At 42.9% G+C, this 23046-nt stretch overlaps 1 protein-coding gene across 3 annotated transcripts in view; it reads left to right on the forward strand.

Moving 5' to 3' along the window:
• The window catches only part of LOC140469322 (hemicentin-1-like), a 438266-nt gene that overhangs the window by 378512 nt on the left and 36708 nt on the right, over positions 1-23046 (forward strand). For 2 of the 3 annotated variants that reach the window (XM_072565717.1, XM_072565718.1), the window contains exons 84-90: positions 23-157; positions 4801-4991; positions 5582-5663; positions 6295-6564; positions 7726-7896; positions 9218-9388; positions 21099-21269. In XM_072565717.1, the coding sequence (XP_072421818.1) occupies positions 23-157; positions 4801-4991; positions 5582-5663; positions 6295-6564; positions 7726-7896; positions 9218-9388; positions 21099-21269 (1191 nt within the window). The remainder of the gene's footprint in view (positions 1-22; positions 158-4800; positions 4992-5581; positions 5664-6294; positions 6565-7725; positions 7897-9217; positions 9389-21098; positions 21270-23046) is intronic. The other variant, XM_072565719.1, reaches the window with a different exon arrangement.

Consider the following 23046-nt stretch of genomic DNA (forward strand, 5'->3'; position numbering starts at 1 on the left):
TTTACTCTGTTTTGTTATTCAGCGAAGGATTCTGGGAAAGAAGGTCGGAGTGAGCTGATAATAGAAAAGGTATCCAAAGAACATTCTGGTACTTACGTGTGCACAGCAGAAAGTGATGTAGGAATGATCAAGGCAGTTGGATTTGTCTATGTGAAAGGTAAGACTTCTACTGGCTGACTAGTGAACACTTTCCATTAACATTTTGGGAACAGTAATAACTTTCTACCAATCACGGAGCAAAAGCGTTTCAGCAGCGGGTGTCAAGCGAGTGCCAGCCAGGGGGAAGGTAAGTTTGAATATAAAGTACTTATCTTGTGAATCAGCAGCCTCTATTTCAGCAGCAGGTGTCAAGAGAGGGGGCAGCCAGGAAGGAAGTTTGGTTAGGGCGGCACGGCGGCTCAGTGGTTAGCACTGTTGCCTCACAGCGCCAAGAACCTGGGTTCAATTCCTGCCTCGGGCAACTGTCTGTGTGGAGTTTGCACATTCTCCCCGTGTCTGCGTGGGTTTCCTCCGGGTGCTCCGGTTTCCTCCCATAGTCCAAAGATGTGCAGGTTAGGGTGAATGGGCCATTCTAAATTGCCCGTACTGTTAGGTGCATTAGTCAGGGGTAAATGTAAGGGAGTGGGTCTGGGAGTGTTGCTCTTCGGAGGGTCGGTGTGGACTTGTTTGGCCGAAGGGCCTGTTTCCACACTGTGGGAAATCTAATCTAATCTATAGAATACTTGCCTCATGTATCGGCGGAGCAAAGGCTGAACAGAAACAGAAGTGGATTTGGGGACTGCTGGGTAATTGAACTAATACATTCAGACAGTGGCTAAACCCGGAACACTACATTTATTGGGTCTCCCACCCGTCCCCCTCCTCGAACCAAAAAAAAGGACTCTGTGTGGAGGGTTGCTGAGGTAAGGTTATTTTTGTCTCTTTTGGCAATTTAGAGCAGAGTGGATGGAAGCTATGGCAGTTGCATGGTTCTCTTGCAGGACGTAGGGAGTAAGGGTCACCACTAGTGACTTCACCTGTGACTACTGCAGCCAACTGCAGCTTTTCACACACCAGATTAGGGAACTGGAGCTAGATGAACTTCGGATCATTTTGGAGGCTGTGAGGGGGGTGATAGAGCGGAGTTATAGGGAGGGAGTCACAGTTACAGGATAAAGGTATCTGGTGACCGTAAGGAGTGGGAAAGGCAGCTAGTGCAGGGGTCCCTTGTGGCTGTTTCCTTCATTAATAAAGATACCACTTTGGATACTGTTGGAGGGATGAGTTACTAGGGAAAAGCCACAGCAACCTGGTCTCTGGCACTGAACCTGTCTCTGTGGCTCAGAACGGAAGTGGGGAAGAATAGCAGACCGATAGAGATAGGGGATTCAATGATTAGAGGAACTGACATGCCGCAAACGAGTCTCCAGGATGGTATGTTGCCTCCCGGATGCCAGGGTCAGGGATGCCTCAGATTCAGTCTACAGGATCTTTAAAGGGGGAGGATTAGCAGCCAAAGGTTGTGGTACACATCAGTACCAATGACATATCTAGGAAAAGGGATGAGGTTCTCAAAAGTGAATGTAGCGAGTTAGGTTGAAGCTAATAGGCAGGATGAGCCAGATTAGTAATCTCAAGATTGCTACTGGTGCCACGGGCTAATGAGGCTAGGAACAGAGAGCAAGTGCAGCTGAACACATGGGTACAGAGCTGGGTGTAGGAGGGAAGGCTTGAGATATGTGGATCATTGGGATATCTTCTGGGGAAGGTGGGAAAGAGAACAGGTTGCACCTGAACTGGAGGTATATCAATATCCTGGATGGGAGGTTTTCTCGAGCTGTTTGGGAGAGTTTAAGCTAGTTTGGCAGGGATGGGAACTGGAACTACAGATCAGAGGATGGGGTAGCTAGTGAACAGGCTGATACAACTTGCAGAGAGTCTGTGAGGAAGGATAGACAATTGATAGGGTGAAGTTGTGTCAATGTGATGGGTTGAAGTGAGTCTATTTTAACACAAGAAGTGTCAGGAGTAAGGATGATGAACTTAGAGCATGGATCAGTACTTAGAGCTATGATGTTGTGGCCATTACAGAGACTTGGATGTCGTAGGGGCAGGAACATTGGATGTTGTGGGCCGATTTTGTCAGGTGTGTCCAGGAAAGATTCCTGACTCAATATGTAGATAGGCCGACTGGAGGGGTGGCCATATAGGATTTGGTGCTTAACAATGAACCAGGTCAGGTGTCAGATCTTTCGGTGGGAGAGCATTTCAGTGTTAGTGATCACAACTCCCTGAGAGGGATAGGAGCAGACGGTATTGGAAAGTATTTAATTGGGGGAGGTAGAATTACAATGCTATTATGCAGGAGCTGTGGACTATAAATTGGAAACAAATATTCTCAGGGAAATGTATGAATGAAATATGGAGGTTGTGTTGGGAGCACTTGCTACGAGTGCTGGATAGGTTTGTGGAATATCTAGATTAGATTACTTACAGTGTGGAAACAGGCCCTTCGGCCCAACAAGTCCACACCGCCCTGCCAAAGGGCAACCCACCCATACCCCTACATCTACCCCTTACCTAACACTACGGGCAATTTAGCGTGGCCAATTCACCTGACCTGCACATCTTTGGACTGTGGGAGGAAACCGGAGCACCCGGAGGAAACCCACGCAGACACGGGGAGAATGTGCAAACTCCACACAGTCAGTCGCCTGAGGTGGGAATTGAACCCGGGTCTCTGGCGCTGTGAGGCAGCAGTGCTAACCACTGTGCCACCGTGCCGCCCACGAATCAAGAAGAAGGAAACTTACTTAAGATTGAGGAAGCAAGGATCAGGCAGGGCTCTAGAGGGTTACAAGATAACGAGGAAGGAGCTAACAAACAGACTTAGAAGGGCTGGAAGGGGGCATGAAAAAGCTTTACTGAAAAAGCTTTAAGTAAAACCCCAGGGCATTCTACACTTATGTGAGGAACAAGACAGTAGTCAGAGTGAGGGTAGGAGGAATCAGGGATAGTGGAGAGTACTTGTGCCTGGAGTCGGAGGAGGTAGTGGTGGTCCTTAATGAAGCCTTAATGATGATGGCTTTGCTTCAGTATTCACTAGTGAGAGGGACCTTGTTGTTTGTGAGAACAGGGTGTAACAGGCTGTCAAACAGGTTGCTGTTAAGAAGGAGCTGTGCTGGAAATTTTGAAAAACATGAGGTTACAGAAGTCCCCTGGGCCAGACCGGATATACCCAAGGTTGCCAAGGGAAGCAAGGCAAAAGATTATTACACCTTTGGCGATGATCTTTACGTCCTCACTGTCCACTGAAGTAGTACCAGATGATTGGAGAGTGGCAAATATTATTCCCTTGTTCAAGAAGGTGAATAGGGATAATCCTGGGAATTACAGACCAATCAGTATTATGTTGGTGGTGGGCAAATTACTGGAGAGGATTCTGAGAGACAGGATTTATGATTATTTGGAAAAGCATAGTTTGACTAGAGATAGCCAACATGGCTTTGTGAGGGACAGGAATTGCCTCACAAACCTTATTGAATTCTTTGAGGATGTGACAAAACACATTGATGAAGGTGAAGCAGTGGATGTGGTGTACATGGATTTTAGTAAGGCATTTGATAAGTTTTCCCATGGTAGGCTCATTCAGAAAGTAAGGGGGCATGGGAGACAGGGAGATTTGGCTGTCTGGATACAGAATTGGCTGGCCCTTAGAAGACAGATGGTGGTAGTGGATGGAAAGTATTCAGCCTGGAGCTCAGTGAGCAGTGGTGTTCCACAGGGATCTATTCTGGGACCTCTGCTCATTGTGATTTTTATAAATGACTTGGATGAGGAAGTGGAAGGGTGAGTTAGTAAGTTTGCTGATGACATGGCGGTTGGTGCAGTTGCGGATAGTATTGAGAGCTGTTATAGGTTGCAGCAGGATATAGGCAGGATGCAGAGCTGGGCTGAGAAGTGGCAGATGGAGTTCAACCTGGAAAAGTGTGAAGTGATTCATTTTGGAATATTGTGTTCGGTTCTGGTAGTCTCATTATAAGAAGGATGTGGAAGCTTTAGAGAGGGTGCAGAGAAGATTTACCAGGATGTTGCCTGGACTGGAGGACATGTCTTATGGAGAAAGGTTGAAGGAGCTCAGGCTTTTCTCATTGGAGCGAAGAAGGATGAGAGGCAACTTGATAAAGATGATGAGGCATAGATAGAATAGATAGCCAGAGACTTTTTCCCAGGGTGGAAATGGTTATCACGAGGGGCATAATTTTAAGCTGATTGGAGGAAGGTTTAAGGGAGATGTCGGAGGTAGGTTTTTTACACAGAGAATGGTGGGTTCATGGAATGCACTGCCAGCAGTCTTAGTAAAGTCAGATACATTAGGGACATTTAAGCAACTTTTGGATAGGCACATTGATGATGGCAAAATGAAGGGTATGTAGGTTAGTTTGATCTTAGAGTACGATAAAAGGTCAGCACAACATAGTGGGCCAGAGGGCCTGTGCTGTACTGTTTTATGTTCTGAAGCTGCTTTAGGGCAATGTTGGTTTTCTAATTGTAAGAATAAAGATAACTTTTCTTGATAAATTATACAGAGCGATCATCTGTTTATACATGGGGAAAAGTGTCTGTGTTAAATAAGATTATCTAGGAACATTACACGCCTGGTGATTTTAATGTGCTGCAGGAGTAGGAATGGAGTGGCTCTGCACATGTCTCACCTTGAGAAAAACCTTGTAGAATTTGCCAAATTTTGCAAGGAACTAGAACAGAAAAAGATTTTTTAAATGGCTTCTGTGTAATCGTTGATGACTGTTCCATTTTCAGAGGCACCAGTACTCCACGGTGAGGTTACTGCTTACCAGACGGAGCCCCTGGGAGGGAATGTTGTTTTGAACTGTGATGCCCATGGAGATCCAGCACCATCAATAAACTGGAATAAAAATGGCAGACCTCTCACTGTTAGTAATCGCATTCGACAAATGAATAATGGTTCATTGGCCATCTATGGAACAGTGGTGAGTCACCCTTCACCATGAAGCAGCTAACAGTGACATAGTTTGTAACAGAGCAAGCTTTAACATTTATATCCACCTTATTCTTCATTTTAACTCTTGTTTTCATTCTGTATTTTCTCCTGTTGACCTAATCCTTATGTCTGTTTTTGTTGTTCACTTGTCTCTGTCTCTGCCTCTTTTCTCTTCTCTTCTCATCTCTTTTTTTGTTTTGCCTCCTCATCTCATCTTGTCTATCTTCTCTCTTGTCTGTCACTTCCCTCTTTCTGTCTCTCTACTGTGTGCCTCTCTCTTTCCCTGTCTTTCTTTGGCTCCTCACAGTCTTACAGGTGCATGGTTTATGCAGCAGTCATAGCTGGTCCTAGACTCAGCTCGGGCTACGTAAATGTTCTGATTGTGGAGAGACCAGGATGGCTGTTTCCTCACAGGTGCAGCAAGTGTCCACTAGACCCCTCAGGGCACATATGATGGAATGTTTCCTTTCCAGCTCCACAAGGATCAGACTCAGTCTTATCGCCTTTAACTGAAGCTCTTTATTGGTCAAGATTGGTTACCGTTTTCTTTTGCTGAAGCGTATTCTGACTTTCTGATAGAATGAAGATGCCGGAGATTACAAGTGTGTTGCTGAAAATGAAGCTGGAGTCGTGGAAAGGAAAGTCACTCTGATGTTGCAGAGTAAGTACACTTGAGATGGTGCTGGACACGCCATTAGGGGCTCAAATGCTGATCTCTTATTGTCTTCTGTGAATCGGTAATTCTTGGATAATTTTAACTGCCAATATTGATCACATCATTGAACAATATACAGAAAGAAAGAGTTGCATTTCTCTAGCGCATTATACAACCTCAAGAAATTCTAAAATGTTTACAGCCAATGGAATACTTTTGATGTGCAATGTAACATGGCAATTTCTGCACAAAATTTCTCTCAAATAGCAATGTGATAATGATCAGAAAAGTCAGTGTTTTAGTGACCAAGATACCAGGGATAGATCTCCTGAAAGAGGAATATGGCACAGACTTCAATTCCTCATAAAGAAATAGTCAGAACATTTTCCAGTTGGATTACTTCTGTGTTCTTATCTCTGGTGGGAGGATGGTGGCCTAGTTTCACTGTCACTGAGAGACAACTTTTGAGGGCATGGCTTGTAATCCCACCCTTTTCCTTCAAGCTTGCTACACTTATGTATCTTGTCATCTGACATGTCTGGTTCATTGTATGATTCCATTTACATTGAAATTCTGTAGAATAGTTCCACCAATTATCAACCTGACTTTAATAACAAATTTGTTTTCCTCTGTGTAGGTGCACCTGTGTTCACTGTGGAACCTTTGGATACAGTTGTGAGTGTAGGGGACAGGGTCTTATTGTATTGCCAGGCAGCAGGTGAGCCTTCACCCACAGTGGAGTGGACCAAAAATGGACACCCGATCAGAGAGAATGGGCGCCTGGTTGTGTTACAGAATTCCACGTTGCAAATCCTCTCTGCTGTGAAGGAAGACACAGGAGAATACGAATGTGTAGCCCGGAATCTCATGGGATCTTCCTTTGTAGGAATAACAGTAACTGTGCAAGGTAGGTAAAGTCAATATCGTTTTGACCATTTTTATCTTGAGGGATTGTTGTACAGGGTACAATAACTTGGAAATTGACCATTTTCACCCTATAACATTGAGTTGCACTGACTTCAGAAAGAAAAACTTAAATAGTCCATTATTAAATCATTGGGCCAAAGAACCACCTTCTGTACTATAAATTGTAAAGATTTGGTACAGATAGAAAGATAACTACAGATCAAGAGGATTGTGTGCGCTGTGGAATGTCATGATCCCTGTGCAGTTCAGGAAGAGGAACAGCAATAGGGTTAGATAAATGTTAAAGGCTTGATTTCATAACTCAACAAAGGATTGCACCTGTGACAGTGCAGTATTCACTTCGCACTGCAATAAACTGTAAACCTGAATCATGTGCAGAAGTCTTGCATTAAGGTTTAGAGCTTGCCATCTTATATGGGGGCAAAAGGCACCACTAAGGCACACTGGCCATTTGAAGTTGTCCAATTGAGTGTGAGAACAGACAGTATAAAAACACAAATTATCTATATAATGCAAAGGAATAAATCCACAAATTAGTAAAAGTTGAAACTCAGTTTAACAAACCAATAAGAATATAAGCAATGCATTTGGATTCACTTCCAGAGGAGTATAATTGAAAAGCAGAGAATATATGTTACATTTGCAACAAACCTTTTTTAGCCTATACCTGGACAGTTCTGGCCTCTATTTTACAAAAAGACATGCTGAAGCTGGTGAAAAAAGGGTTACAAAATAATACCAGATCTGAGAGATTATGACAATCAGGAGAGACTAGAGTTCTATCTTTTAGAAAGATGAGTGCAGAAGGGTGGCCTTGTAGAGGTCTTTAAAATTATGTAGTGGCTTTATAAAGATGGTTCCAATTTTTGGGGGATTCAAAGATGACAGTTCACTCTCCCAAAACCAGGAGCTCAGCATCAGGTTGTGTTAGAGTTTGGATTTTGCTGGATTTTGAGTCAGACATTTTGAGTCATGCACAGCATGGGATAGTCTGGGTCAGGTAGACAAAATAAAAGTTAAACTGAAAAGAAAAGGCCCAGGTTTTTCTTTGCTATCCATCACATGAGTTTGCTAAAGGCAGGTGTGATCTGGTCCTATTGATGAGGCTCCATTTGATTGCAACCTGTTACACTTTTCACAGTGCATGGTGGATTTTCAGAATGGTTGAACTGGGGACCCTGCAGTGTTACCTGTGGCCAAGGGATCAAAGAGCGAATCCGTTTGTGCAACAATCCTTTACCGGCCAATGGAGGAAGATCATGTCATGGTTGGGATGTAGAGTCAAGGCAATGTAATGCAAAACCTTGTCCAGGTAAGGATGTAAAATATTGTAATTACTTCATCAAAATATATTTGCTAAGTAGCTAAAGAAAGAAAGATTTGCATCTGTACACTGCATGTCATAACCATCTGTGTTTGAAAATACTTTATAACTAATGGTGCATTTTCAGAAACATAGGAAATAGGAACAGGAATAGGCTATTTGATTCTTTGATCCTGCCTCACTGTTCAATAAGACCATGGTTCAATCTCCTGTTTCCACTTTCACTTCATACCCTTTGATCTCTCCAGTCCTCAGAACTACACCCATTTCATTCTTGAAAACATTCAGTGTTTCAGCCTGCGCTCCTTTGCGGAGAATTCCACAGGTTCATCACACCCTGGGCAGAAAACTCCTCCTCATCTCAGTCCTTGCAGTAATAAGTGCCATAATTGTGGGAGCAGCAGGGAGGGAGTTAGGACCTAGTGCTGGCGAAATTATGAGACAAGGCAGGGGATTATCCAAAGAGGTGGGAAGATATCGAGACCATTACTGGTTACTGTCCAGAACATGTAGGAGGTGGATGGAGGGTGGGAGGTAGGAGTTCTGTCTAAGAATTATAGGCCGTTCAGAGTGGAAGGCAGGAACAGGCACTTGGGGGTTCAGCAGAGCCACAGTGTATGTACTGCCATACCATATGTGTCAATGCCAAAATCTGAAAAATGAAAAGGAAGCACTAGAAACAAAGTTTGGCAGCGTGCAAACCAGGACATGGAACAAGTGCACCGAATATCAAGACAGTCCTGTAAAGTACCTGAAGGTTGAACATTTTTTGTCTGAATTCAAAAATGGCAATAGAGTTTGTTGAGAAACTTCAGATAACTGTTTCACAGCATCAGCAACTGGCCAAAGCCTACACTTTCATCATTGTGGGTAACAGTTGCATTCAGGATTTCCAATCTAAATGTTTACACAAGCATTTTCAATGTTAAAAGCTGAGCATGAAAGCATGACCAAAACTCATCCAAAACTAGCAAATTGTACATGCACAAGATACTTAATATCAAATAAATTTATTTCATAGCTTAGTCGCTATACTACTTAATGTCCCTTCATAATGCTTTTACATGATCAGGATTTGTCAGCCATTACTTAATTCCAAGTCACTTGCTCAGTTTTACTCCCCTGTGGCCATTGCTAATTGTAGCCAACCTGAGTGAAATTTTGTTAGTTTAGTCCAAGTCCAGCATTGAGACTGGGACCATTTCTGGTTTGATAGGTTCTGTATGCAACTCAAAAAGAAACCAGCAAACCAAAGTGCAACTCCTATGCTGCCAATAGTTTCTCATCAAAAGTGTCTGTTCTTTCTTAGTTCATGGGCAGTGGTCCCTCTGGGGTGCATGGGAAGGATGCTCCCAAAGCTGTGGACAGGGAAACCAAACCCGTAGGCGAAGCTGCAGTGACCCACCCACACAGCACGGAGGTCGGCCATGTGAGGGGAAGGCGACTGAGGTGAAAAAATGCATCTTTGTTCCATGTCCTGGTAAGAAAAAGTCAGATCAGTCCTTCTAATTAATAAGAGTTGCGTTTAAGCAATCTTTGAGGGCTTTTCTCACCAATTTATCAGATTTAAAACATGCACACCTCAGACATATTCTGACTTGCTTCACACTGTGATGTTTCATTCTCACATATTATGGTTACTGAGTTATGTGACTCACTTTACCAGGGGTGGGCAATTAATTTTTCCAAGGGGCCACATGAGAAACCTGAGTTGTGTTGGAGGGCCGAACCAACAAAAAGTTGAACATAATTCTGCCCAGTATTAATTTTCTCCCATTGTAAAAAGTACTAAATTATATAGTTTTGCACTGAAACTTATAATCACAAGAATAAGGATATTCTGTTACAATAAAGATATGAAATTGTGGAGTAGGTGAAATATAGGAGAAATAAACAGTAAAACAATAATCTGACTCCCTTACCCGCTCTTGATCAGACAAGTTGTTGTACTTCTCGGCGTGTTTGGTCACACAGTGGCGCTTCAAATTGTAATCCTTGAACACAGCGACCTGTGCACCACGAACCAAGCACACAGCTTTACCTCCAATTTCTGCAAATAAATATCTAGCAGTCCATGTCTTGTTAAAAACGCGGCATTCCGTATCAACCTTCCTTTTTTTGGTGTGAGCTGACATTTTGACAGCTAGCTAGCAAGCATCACTTCTAGCTGTTCACGCACACACGCACGCACATACACGTGAATGTGCGTCCATATGTAACTAAAAAAAGCATCCTTTTCAAAACAAAAGCAACACAGTTGGATTGTGTGCATGGCGTAAATACTTTTTCATTTATGGTCTAATTTAAGATTGACCTCATGCGGGCAGGACAGGAATGACCAAAGGGCCGGATATGGCCAGTGGGCCCGAAAATGCCCAGGTCTGCACTTTACCAATCTCCAAATTCTTGAGGGAATTCCTATATCCTGAGTACACTGGCTTTTGTACATTTTCAGCCAGCTTCATGCGCAGATATCACAGGAAAGGGGGAAGAAAATTGCTGATGGGATCACTTTTCCCAATCTATTTAACAAAGCATTGTTGAAATTCACTCAAGCACAACAAGTGCTGTTATCAGTTATCTCATCAATCAGAATAGATCACAACTAAAACTGTGGACATGTTGGGTTTAAATTGAGGTACAAATTGCCATAGTCTAACCAGACCAGAGGCTGCTGTCTCATTAGAGAGAGATGGTAGTAATGGTTTAACCTGAGGGTCACCATACCTCAGGCAAGGGGAAGAAGTTGAAAAGGAGATTCCTTCATGGTAACCTTTGCTGGTGCAGGAGTTGAGCCCACACCTTTGCATCACACCACACTCCAAACCAACCATCCAGCCAACTGAGCTAACCAATCTTAGCACACGAATTACATTGTAAGAAATGCAACTGTAACAAGTAGTGAGCACTAACCTAGGTCAGACAGGACACTTGGCATTGCAAATAATTCTTCCTTCTTTTTCCTTCTTGGTGTCTCACATCTTCTCATCATAAACGACGAAAGAGATTTAACTGAAGCCAGAAAAAATCCACTCTTAAGAGTTCTCCTACACTGCCTGACTGTACTGAAGCCTTCCAAAGTTTCATACTTTATCACTCTTTTTAGGCTGGACCTCAGCATTAACTTAACAGAATCTTATTGTCCCGTAAAGTTTTCCCTTAATGTAAAGTGCCCAATGGTATAGCATGTTCTTTATCTCAGCTACAGAGTATATAAGGCCAACCATGACTCTCTAGAGTCTGTAAAATATACTTCCTGAACTCGATGAACTAAGTTTTTACATAATCTAGGAGGGTTTAAACTAGTTTGGCAGGGGATGGGAACCAGAGCTACATATCTGAGGTGGGTGGCGGGGAGGGTGCGGGTAATTGTAGATGGGGCAGTGACAGGATGTAGTGAATCTATCAGGGAGGTTTTTCATGTGATGAAACAAAGGGATCGGTTAAAGTGTGTCTGCTTTAACACAAGAACTGTCAGAAATAAGATGATGAACTTAGAGCATAGATCAGTACTTGGAACTATGATGTTGTGGCCATAACGGAGACATGGGTTTCATAGGGGCAGGATTGGTTGCTAGATGTTCCACGGTTTAGAACAAAAAAAAGAACAGGGAGGGAGGAAAAAAAGAGGAGGAGGTGTAGCATTGCTAATCAGAGAGTGCATCACAGCTACAGAAATGAAGGTTGTTGAGGAAGGTTTGTCTACTGAGTGAGTATGGGTGGAGTTTAGGAACAGCAAGGGAACAGCCACCTCATTGGGGGTTTTCTAATAGCAATAGGGAGTTCAAAGAACTTCTCGGCCAGCAGATTTTGGAAAAATGCAAATGTTGCAGGATTGTTATTATGGCTGACTTCAACTTTCCTACTATTGACTGGAACCTCCCCAGTGCAGATGGTTTGGATTGAGCCATTTTTATCAGGTGTGTTCAGGAGGGTTTCCTTACTCAGTATGTAGACAAGCCGGTGGAGTGAGAGGCCATTTTGGATTTGGTGCTCAGCAATGAGCCAGGTCAGGTGCCAGATCTCGTGGTGGCCGAACACTTTGGTGACAGTAACCACACCTGCCTCACATTTACCATAGCTGTGGAGAGGGAAAGGAGCAGGTACCATGGGAAGATATTTAATTGGGGAAAAGGAAATTATGACACTATGAAATTAAGAGAGGAGTTGCAAAGTACAGATTGGGAGCCCTTGTTCCACAGAAACAGCACAACAGATATGTGGAAACTGTTGAGGAGCAGTTGTTGCGAGCTGATGCATAAATTTGTTCCTCTGAGACAGGCAAGAAGGGGTAAGCTTAAGGAGTCTTGGATGATGAGAATAGAGGAGCTTCTTGTCAAAAGGACTAAGGTAGCTTACGTGAGGTGGAGGAGGCAAGGATCTAGCACAGCTTTAGAGGATTACAGGCTTACTAGAAAGGAACTTAGGGAGAACCCAAAGGCATATTGCTCATACATGATGAATAAGAGAATGGTCAGGGAAAAGGTAGGGCCAGTCAGGGATAGCGTTGGGAACTTGTGTGTGGAGTCTGAGCAGATAGGGGAAGCCCTAAATGAGGATTTTGTTTCAGTTTTCACAAAGGAAAGGGACCTTGTTGTGAGTGAGAACTTTGAGGAGCTGGGATACAGGCTTGAATAGATCAAGATTAATGAAGTTGATGTGCTGGAAATTTTAGCAAACATTAAGATTGATAAGTCCCCAGAGCCAGACCAGATTCATCCTAGGTTGTTCCGGGAAACAAAAAAGGAGGTTGCTAAGCCACTCGCGAAGATCTTTGCTTCCTCACTCTCCACGGGAGTCATACCAGAGGATTGGAGAGAGGGGAATGTTGTTCTTCTTTTCAAGATGGGTAATAGGGAAATACCTGGCAATTACAGGCCAGTCAGTCCTATGTCTGTGTTCAGCAAAGTTTTGGAAAGAATTCTGAGGGATAGGATTTATGACTATATGGAAAAGCATAGCGTGATCAAAAGCAGTCAGCATGGCTTTGTGAGGGGCAGGTCATGCCTCACAAATCTTATTGAGTTCTTTGAGAAGGCGATGAGACAGGTTGACGCAGGTCGAGCAATGGATATGGTATATATGGACTTCAGCAAGGCATTTGATAAGGTTCCCCAGGGCAGGCTTATTCATAAAGTCAGGAGCTATGGGATACAGGGAGATTTGGCTGTCTGGATTCAGAATTGGTTGGCTGACAGAAGGCAGAGAGTGGTTGTAGATGGGAAATATTCTGCCTGGAGGTCAGCGGTGTGTGGTGTCCTTGGGCCTCTGCTCTTTGTAGTTTTTATAAATGACTTGGATGAGGAGTTTGAGGGGTAGGTTAGTAAATTTGCGAATGACACAAAGGTTGGAGGTGCCATTGATAGTACTGAGGGCTGTTGCAGACTGCGGCACAACATTAACAGGATGCAGAGCTGGGCTGAGAAATGGCAGATGGAGTTCAACCTGGATAAATGCGATGTGATGCATTTTGGAAGGTTGAACTTGAATGCTGAATATAGGATTAAAGACATGACACTTGGCAGCGTGGAGGAACAGTGGAATCTTGGTGTTCAAGTGCATACATCCCTCAAAGTTGCCACCCAAGTGGATAGGGTTGTTAAGAAAGCATATGGGGTTTTGGCTTTCATTAACAGGGGGATCAAGTTTAAGAGCCACGAGGTTTTGCTGCAGCTCTACAAAACCCTAGTGAGACCACTCTTGTAATATTGTGTCCAGTTCTGGTCATCCTATTATAGGATGCAGAAGCTTTAGAGAGGATGCAAAGAAGGTTTACCAGGATGCTGCCTGGACTGATGAGCTTGTTTTACAGAGAGAGGTTGACTGCGCTCGGACATTTCTCTCTGGAGAGAAGGAGGAAGAGAGGTAACCTGATCAAGGTATAACAAGGTAGTAAGAGGCATGGATAGAGTCAATAGCCAGAAACTTTCCCCCAGGGCAGGATTGCCTGCCATGAGGAGTCATAGTTTTAAAGTTTTAGGGGGAAGGTATAGAGGAGACGTCAGAGGTAGGTTCTTTATACAGAGAGTTGTGAATGCATGGAATGCGTTGCCAGCTGTGGTGGTAGAAGCAGAGTCATTAGGGACATCTAAGCAGCTGCTGGACATGCACATGGAGAGCAGTGATTTGAGGGGTGCAAAGGTTACATTATTTTATTTTAGATTAGGATTTATCCTCAGCACAACATTGTGGGCCGAAGGGCCTGCTCTGTGCTGTACTTTTCTATGTTCTATGTTCTTTAATCTCTTATCTCATACCATTTTGTTTCCCACGAACAGTTCCATGACTCCCTTGAACACCTTCCTCAGCCTTCAAGCTTACTCACAGAGGCCTAATTGTCTGTATTGTCTTGTTTGTATAGAACATTTAGAACATAGAACATTACAGCGCAGTACAGGCCCTTCGGCCGTCGATGTTGCACCGACCTGTCATACCAATCTTAAGCCCATCTAACCTACACTATTCCATGTACATCCATGTACTTGTCCAATGATGATTTAAATGTACTTAAAGTTGGCGAATCTAATACCGTTGCAGGCAAAGCATTCCATACCCTTACTACTCTCTGAGTAAAGAAACTACCTCTGACACCTGTCCTATATTTATCATCTCTCAATTTAAAGCTATGCCCCCTCGTGTTCACCGTCACCATTCTTGGAAAAAAGTTCTCCCTATCCACCTTATCTAACTCTCTGATTGTCTTATATGTCTCTATTAAGTCACATCTCAACCTCTTGTCTCCAACAAAAACAGCCTCAAGTCCCTCAGCCTTTCCTTGTAAGACCTTCCCTCCATACCAGGCAACATCCTAGTAAATCTCTTCTGCACCCTTTCCAAAGCTTCCACATCCTTCTTATAATGCGGTGACCAGAACTGTACACAATACTCCAAGTGCGACCGCACCAGAGTTTTGTACAGCTATAGCATAACCTCGTGGTTCCGGAACTCAATCCCTCTATTAATAAAAGCTAAAACACTGTATGCCTTCTTAACAATCCTGTCAACCTGGGTGGCAACTTTCAAGGATCTGTGTACCTGGACACTGAGATCTCTCTGCTCATCTACACTGTGAGGGGTGTGGGGTATATCTACACTACCAAGAATCTTATAATTAGTCCAGTACTTTGCATTCCAGTTACTCTGACCAAAGTGAATTACCTCACACTTGTCTGCATTAAACTCCATTTGCCACCTCTCAGCCCCACTCTGCAGCTTATCTAGGTATCTCTATAATCTACAACATCCTTCGTCACTATCCACAACTCCACCGACCTTAGTGTCGTCTGCAAATTTACTAACCAACCCTTATACACTCTCATCCAGGTCGTTTATAAAAATGACGAACAGCAGTGGACCCAACACCGACCCTTGTGGTACACCACTGGTAACTGGACTCCAGGATGAACATTTCCCATCAACCACCACCCTCTGTCTTTTTTCAGCAAGCCAATTACTGATCCTAACTGCTATATCTCCCACAATCCCATTCCTCCACATTTTGTACAATAGCCTACTGTGGGGAACCTTATCGAACGCCTTGCTGAAATCCATATACACCACATCAACCAGCTTACTCTCATGGTAGATTTTCATTATTTTCATTATGAACTATTAATAACTTGTTCAGAATGGTTATTTGGTCAAACCATTCAAATTCCATATTAGATTATTGAAGTCTAGTGTTATCCACAAAAGTAGATTCTGCAAGCATCCCTATTGAAGAGTTAAAAGTCTCTATTTCAAATGCCTAACAGCATAAATACATGTGTACCTATCTCTTTGGTTTTGCTGTTACCTCCTATCATTAGCCAGCTTTCACAGCCAGAGCTGAGCTAAGAAATTCAACAGGTTACAAACTGTGACCATACTTTTGTGCTTGGCTGCACAATGTTGTATATCTACACACAATCCTCTCTCTCCCTTTCTCCATCTGTTTCTTTTCACTCTCCAAACTGTCCATTGAGTCAAGAGAAAGACACGACAGACTGTTAAGAAAAAAATAAAGCCCATGGGATCCAAGCATGGCCATTTGGATCCAAAAATTGGCTCAGTGACAGGAAGCAAAGGGTAATGTCAACAAATGATTTTGCAAATACAAAGCAGATTCCAGTGGTGTTCCATCGGGCTGTTTCGAGTCCCTTGCTGTTTATGGTATGTATTAAAGAATTGGACTTAAATGGAGGCATAAATGGGAAATTTGCACATGATACAAACATTGCCTGGATAGTTGATGATAAAGATAATACTTGTTGATGATAAGAAGAAAGCAATGGTTGGTTGAGTGGCCCGAAAAGTGGCAAATGCAATTCAGTCAGGAAGCATTTGAACAGGACAAACCAAATAGGGGAATATACAATAAACAGGACAGTATTGAGAGGGATAGAAGTTAATGCTCTTTGGAGTGTTGGTGCAGACTCAATAGGCTAAAGGCCTCTATCTACATTGTAGGGATTGTATAAGACAATGAGATGCTATGAGAAATTAGAGACCTTGAAATGCGTGTCCATATATCCCTAAAGGTGGCAGGACAGATGGATAACATTGTAAATAGTATGGGTTTTCTCCTTTGTTGGGTGAGGTATTCAATACAAGAGCAGGGATGTAATGCTGGAGTTATATAATACACCGGTGAAGACACAGCTGGGTTTTCTGGACAGTTCTGGTCATCACTTTGCAGGAAGGACATAATTCCTCTGAGAGAATGCAATTTAAATTAAACCAAGGTGACAGATCCTTAAAGGGACAAATGTTGTTACGGGTAGAGCTCATACACTCCAGCCCCTGCAGTGTCCACCAGTCATGGAACACTTCAAGTATACCAATAGATGCAGCATGCTCTCTCTCAAGGTGGAGAGTAACTGCAAAAGAGAGCCAACCAGTCAGATATGTTAATCCTTTCAATAGACAATAGACAATAGGTGCAGGAGTAGGCCATTCTGCCCTTCGAGCCTGTGCCACCATTCAATATGATCATGGCTGATCATCCTTAATCAGTATCCTGTTCCTGCCTTATCTCCATAACTCTTGATTCCACTATCTTTGAGAGCTCTATCCAACTCTTTCTTAAATGAATCCAGAGACTGGGCCTCCACTGCCCTCTGGGGCAGAGCATTCCACACACCCACCACTCTCTGGGTGAAGAAGTTTCTCTTCATCTCTGTCCTAAATGGTCTACCCCATATTTTTAAGCTGTGTCCTCTGGTTCAGCACTCACCCATCAGCGGAAACATGCTTCCTGCTGCCAGAGTGTCCAATCCTTTCATAATCTTATATGTCTCAATCAGATCCCCTCTCAGTCTTCTAAACTCAAGGGTATACAAGCCCAGTCGCTCCAGTCTTTCAGTGTAAGGTAATCCCGCCGTTCCAGGAATTGACCTCGTGAACCTACGCTGCACCCCCTCAATAGCCAGAATATTTTTCCTCAAATCTGGAGACCAGAACTGCATACAGTACTCCAGGTGTGGTCTCACCAGGGCCCTGTACAGCTGCAGAAGAACCTCTTTGCTTCTATACTCAATTCCTCTTGTTATGAAGGCCAGCATGCTATTAGCCTTCTTCACTACCTGCTGTACCTGCATGCTTGCCTTCATTGACTGGTGTACAAGAACACCCAGATCTCTCTGTACTGCCCCTTTACCTAAATTGATTCAATTGAGGTAGTAATCTGCCTTCCTATTCTTGCCATCAAAGTGGATAACCATACATTTATCCACATTAAACTGCATCTGCCATGCATCTGCCCACTCACCTAACTTGTCCAGGTCACCCTGTAATCTCCTAACATCCTCATCACATTTCACCCTGCCACCCCGCTTTGTATCATCAGCAAATTTGCTAATGTTATTGCTGATACCACCTTCTATATCATTAACATATATTGTAAAAAGCTGCGGTCCCAGCACGGATCCCTGCAGTACCCCACTGGTCACTGCCTGCCATTCCAAAATGGAGCCGTTTATCACTACCCTTTGTTTCCTATCAGCCAACCAATTTTCAATCCAATCTAGTACTTTGCCCCTAATACCATACGCCCTAATTTTACTCACTAACCTCCTGTGTGGGACTTTATCAAAAGCTTTCTGAAAGTCCAGGTACACTACATCTACTGGATCTCCCTCATCCATCTTCAGAGTTACATCCTCAAAAAATTCAAGAAGATTAGTCAAGCATGATTTCTCCTTCATAAATCCATGCTGACTCTGTCCTATCCTGTTACTACTATCCAGATGTGCCGTAATTTCATCCTTTATAATAGACTCCAGCATCTTTCCCACCACTGAGGTCAGACTAACTGGTCTATAATTTCCTGCTTTCTTTCTCCCACCTTTCTTAAAAAGTGGTATAACATTAGCCACCCTCCAATCCTCAAGAACCGACCCCAAATCTATCGAACTCTGGAAAATAATCACCAATGCATCCACGATTTCCCGAGCCACCTCCTTCAGTACCCTGGGATGTAGACCATCAGGCCCCGGAGACTTATCAACCTTCAGACCTAACAGTCTCTCCAACCCAAATTCCTGGCAAATATAAATTCCCATAAGTTCAGGTCCTTCAGCCACTGTTACCTCAGGGAGATTGCTTGTGTCTTCCCCAGTGAACACAGATCTGAAGTACCCATTTAATTCCTCTGCCATTTCTTTGTTCCCTGTAATATATTCCCCTGTTTCGTCTTCAAGGGCCCAATTTTAGTCCTAACCATTTTTTTGCCTTGCACATACCTAAAAAAGCTTTTACTATCCTCCTTTATATTATTGGCCAGTTTACCTTCGTATCTCATTTTTCCTCTGCGTATTTCCTTCTTAGTAATCCTCTGCTGCTCTTTGAAAGCTTCCCAGTCCTCAGTTTTCCCACTTATCTTTGCTATGTTATACTTTTTCTCTTTTAACTTTATATGTTTCTTACTTCCCTCATCAGCCACGGCCGCCCATGCCTCCTCCTGGGATCTTTCTTCCTTTTAGGAATGAACTGATCCTGCAACTTCTGCATTATACACAGAAATATCTGCCATTGTTCCTCCACGGTCATCCCTGCTAAGGTATTGCACCATTGAACTTTGGCCAGCTCCTTCCTCATAGCTCCATAGTTCCCTTTATTCAACAGAAGTACTGTCACTTCCGACTGTACCCTCTCCCTCTCAAATTGCAGATTGAAGCTTAATGTATTATGGTCACTACTTCCCAATGGCTCCTTCACTTCGAGGCCTCTGACCAATTCTGTTTCGTTGCACAATACCAGATCCAGAATTGCCTTCTCCCTGGTTGGCTCCAGCACCAGCTGCTCTAAGAATCCATCTCTGAGGCACTCCACAAAGTCTCTTTCTTGAGGTCCTGATTCTCCCAGTCTACCTGCATGTTAAAATCCCCCATAACAACTGTAGTAACATCTTTGCGACAGGCCAATTTCAGCTCCTGATTCAACTTACATCCGACATCCAGACTACTGTTTGGGGGCCTGTAGATGACTCCCAAGAGGGTCTTTTTGCCCTTAGTATTTCGCAGCTCTATCCACACTGACTCTACATCCCCTAACTCTAGGTCCCCCCGTGCAAGGGACTGAATATCCTCCCTTACCAACAAGGCCACCCCACCCCCTCTGCCCGTCAGTCTGTCCTTACGATAGCATGTGTAGCCTTGAATACTCATTTCCAAGGCCCTGTCCACTTAAAGCCACATCTCAGTTATCCCCACAATATCGTATCTGCCAATTTCCAAAAGAGCTCAAGCTCATCCATCTTATGTCTAATGCTTCGTGCATTCATGTATAGTATTTTTAATTTGTTACTGCTCTCACCCTTCCCATCAACCCCTTTCCATGGCCAGCTGTGTGTGATTTGTTCATGGCTACCTTGACCAAGCCCTAAGCAGAGCCAAATGGATATCTTTCAGTTTGTCTGCCCTGCCTCTACAATGGGTGCCAAAGATCCGAAGCATGACGATGAGGTGCAACTGAAATTAATTAGCAGCCCCTTCAGATAATGGAAGAAGGGCTACATTCTGATGCAACCTGTGTATACATGAAACTGAGACTCTCCAAGGCTACAGTAAATGGAAACAATATGGAAACCTGTGAACTCACCCACCTTAAGTTCCTGTTGCACAAGAATGCTACATGCAATATCCTTCATGTCAAAATCCCAATGATAAAAGGGTGGACTCCAATGGTGAGAGCCCTCCACTTGGTGCCCCCGAATGGCAGGTTAGACCCAACTATCTATTTCTTTTTATTAAATGATTTGAATACAGAGTGACACACCCTTGTGTCCATCACATTTTAAGGTATGATTTGAATCCAGACTTTCTGGTCTCAGGATTGGGATGCTACTATATGCCACATTATTCCCTTTCTATGGATTTTGAATTCATTGATGGCCAATTTCTTAAGGCAATGTGATCATCGAGGATGGTAAGAAGTATAGTTGGCCAGATTGAAACCTCCCGGGGGCGACCTCTGTAGATTTTTAGTCCATCACCTTAATCACTCAGCCAGATTGCAGAGCAAGTTTTCTAAGTACTTAACTAAATAATGCCATTCACTTGTCTTAATGAAAGAATTGACATACCATAATACCTGGAATAATACTCATTCCATTTGACTCATGCGTATTTTTAAAAATTCTGATAAACTTGTTCAGAGTTGCTATCACACATCTGGAGTTGATGGAATTTTGTCTTTCTGGTCCAGAGGTAGGGGCAGTACCACTGAACCACAAGACCCCTCAAATTCTTTCTTTCTTTCTTTTATATCCAGAAATACTCTTACATAAAACTGAACATCTTTTTCCCCATCACCAAATCACCCATGTTTATTTTCATCCATTAACTATCACCACTAAAGTTTCCAATTGAATTATTCAAGTTGTTTTTTATTATGAAAGCTAGTTCATTAAGCCTCAGTTTCTCTCAATTAGCTTTATGCCAAGCCAATCAATTACAGGGGGCTTGTGGCAGTGTGGTAATGTCCCTGCCTCTGAGCCAGGGGACCGGGCTCAGGTCCTACCTGTTCCAATGGTTTGTTATCACATCTCTGAGCAGATTGATCAGGAAAAATATCAGGTCAATTCCAGAAATAGTGAGGTTAAAACTCAGCTTCAGTTGTAATTCTAGTTGATAACACAGTCTGGTGTCTTGAGAGATTGTGAGCAGTGTTTGAATTCAAAGACGACTTTAGTAACTGTGTCTTTCCAACAGTGGATGGACAGTGGACAGCTTGGAACAGCTGGTCACGTTGCTCAGCTTCCTGTGGGGGAGGAGTCCACCAGCGGACCCGTTCATGTTTTGATCCACCGCCTCAGTATGGAGGCAATCTATGTGAAGGAAGTGATGTTGATGTAGTACTGTGCAACAATGAGCCGTGCCCAGGTAAGAACAGGCCAATCAGGTAAAGTGTATGGGCCTCACTAGTCTGTGGTGATAAATTCAAGAGGGAATTCAGGAGAATTTTCATTGTCTAGCTGGTTGTGAGAATGTGAGGCAACACCATACAAAGTAGCTGAGGCAAATAGCATGAATACATTGAAGGAGAAATGAGATGGACAAAGAAAAGGCTAAAGGCAGAGTAGAACAAAGACAACTGGGAAATTAGGTTGAACGGGGGACAGTGGAAATCCAGTGGCAGACGTCTAAGGAGATATTTATTAACACTAAGCAAAGATTTGGTCCATTGAGAAAGAACAATTCTTTGAGAAGGATGTATCATCTGGAGCTAAAGAAGGAAGTTGAATATTTATACATTTGAAAGAAACACTACAAATCTGTCATGATTAGTCGAGGTCAAAAAGTTGGTAAGAGTTTAAGAACTTATTAAGAATTACTAAAAGAAATGGTGAAAGAGTATAAGAGGAAGCTAGCTAGTAATATAAAAATAATCAGTTTCCAAAAATATTTTAAACAGGAAAAGAATAACTAAATCTAGTGTTGATCCTATAAAAGGACAGTGTGGGGAATTGCTCACAGAAAGCAAGGAAATGAAGGAAGTGTTGAACAGATATTGTGTCTGATTTGATTGTAGAAGATTTAGAACACTTCAAAAGACACTTCTAAATCAAGAACTGCATCTACAGTTCTTCAGGTTTTTTTGACTTGTAAATCAATTACTGGAGGGTAGAAATTAAAACAATCACCACCACCAGGAAAAAGGTGCAGGGAAAACTATTTGACGTAAAGGCTGGCAAGTTTCCAGGTCCAGATGATCTGCATTCTAAGGTTAAAATCTTCAAAATTACTTAGTTTTGAGGGAACTAAATAACTTGGATAATGAAAATATATTTCCTTTTGTTGGGGAGACAATAACTAGGGGACACAATTTAGGAATAAGATGAAATTGAGAATGATTTTCTCTCAACAGGTCGTTAATCTTTGGTACTGCTTTCCCCAAAAATCAGTGATGGCTGAGTCATTGGAATTATTTAATGTGGAGTTAGATAAATTTTTGATTGACCAGAGAGCTGAGGAAAGTGGGGGCTGAAGCCACAAACATATCAGTCATGATTTTATTGAAAGACAGAGCAGGTTCAAGGGCTATTTGGCCAAATTCCGCTTCTCATGCATATATTTCCTTAAAGGGAAAAAAGGGTTATGCTGATCGAATTAGCCAAAGATGCTTGAGTGAATCATAAATTGATTGAGTCAGATGGCTGATTTTTTTTTTGTGCTATATATATGACATAAGTTAGCCTGAAAATTTGAATTGTTTCAGGCTAATATAAAATATAGGATCGGCAATGGGGGCAGTAATTCATTACATTTGTGTGTTACGGGGCAGCACAAACTCAGTGGCAGTCATTGACCATGTCAGTGGTGAATTCCTAATCTCAGCCATGTTGCCATCTAAAGGCATTGGGTTGAGATCAGCCCTTACCACAGTTGAAGCAGTGAATTGAACATCAAGTCTCTTCCAATAGTTTGGGTGGCCAGCTACAATGCAGGTTTATTGAAAACTTGGAAAAGCCTCATCAACATCTCCCCTTTATATGTAATAAAGAAAAATCGTTTGCATTTGTTTAGCACCTTTCGCCATCTTGAGATATTCTAAGCACTTATTTTGATGCAGGAAATTTACATCAGAAAACTCTCACAGACAGAAGTGTGATAATGACCCAATGGCCCTCAAGAGAAAGTGTGACTATGGGAGAAGAAG

This window comes from Chiloscyllium punctatum, chromosome 49, assembly GCF_047496795.1.
Source record: "Chiloscyllium punctatum isolate Juve2018m chromosome 49, sChiPun1.3, whole genome shotgun sequence".
Lineage (NCBI taxonomy): Eukaryota > Metazoa > Chordata > Chondrichthyes > Orectolobiformes > Hemiscylliidae > Chiloscyllium > Chiloscyllium punctatum.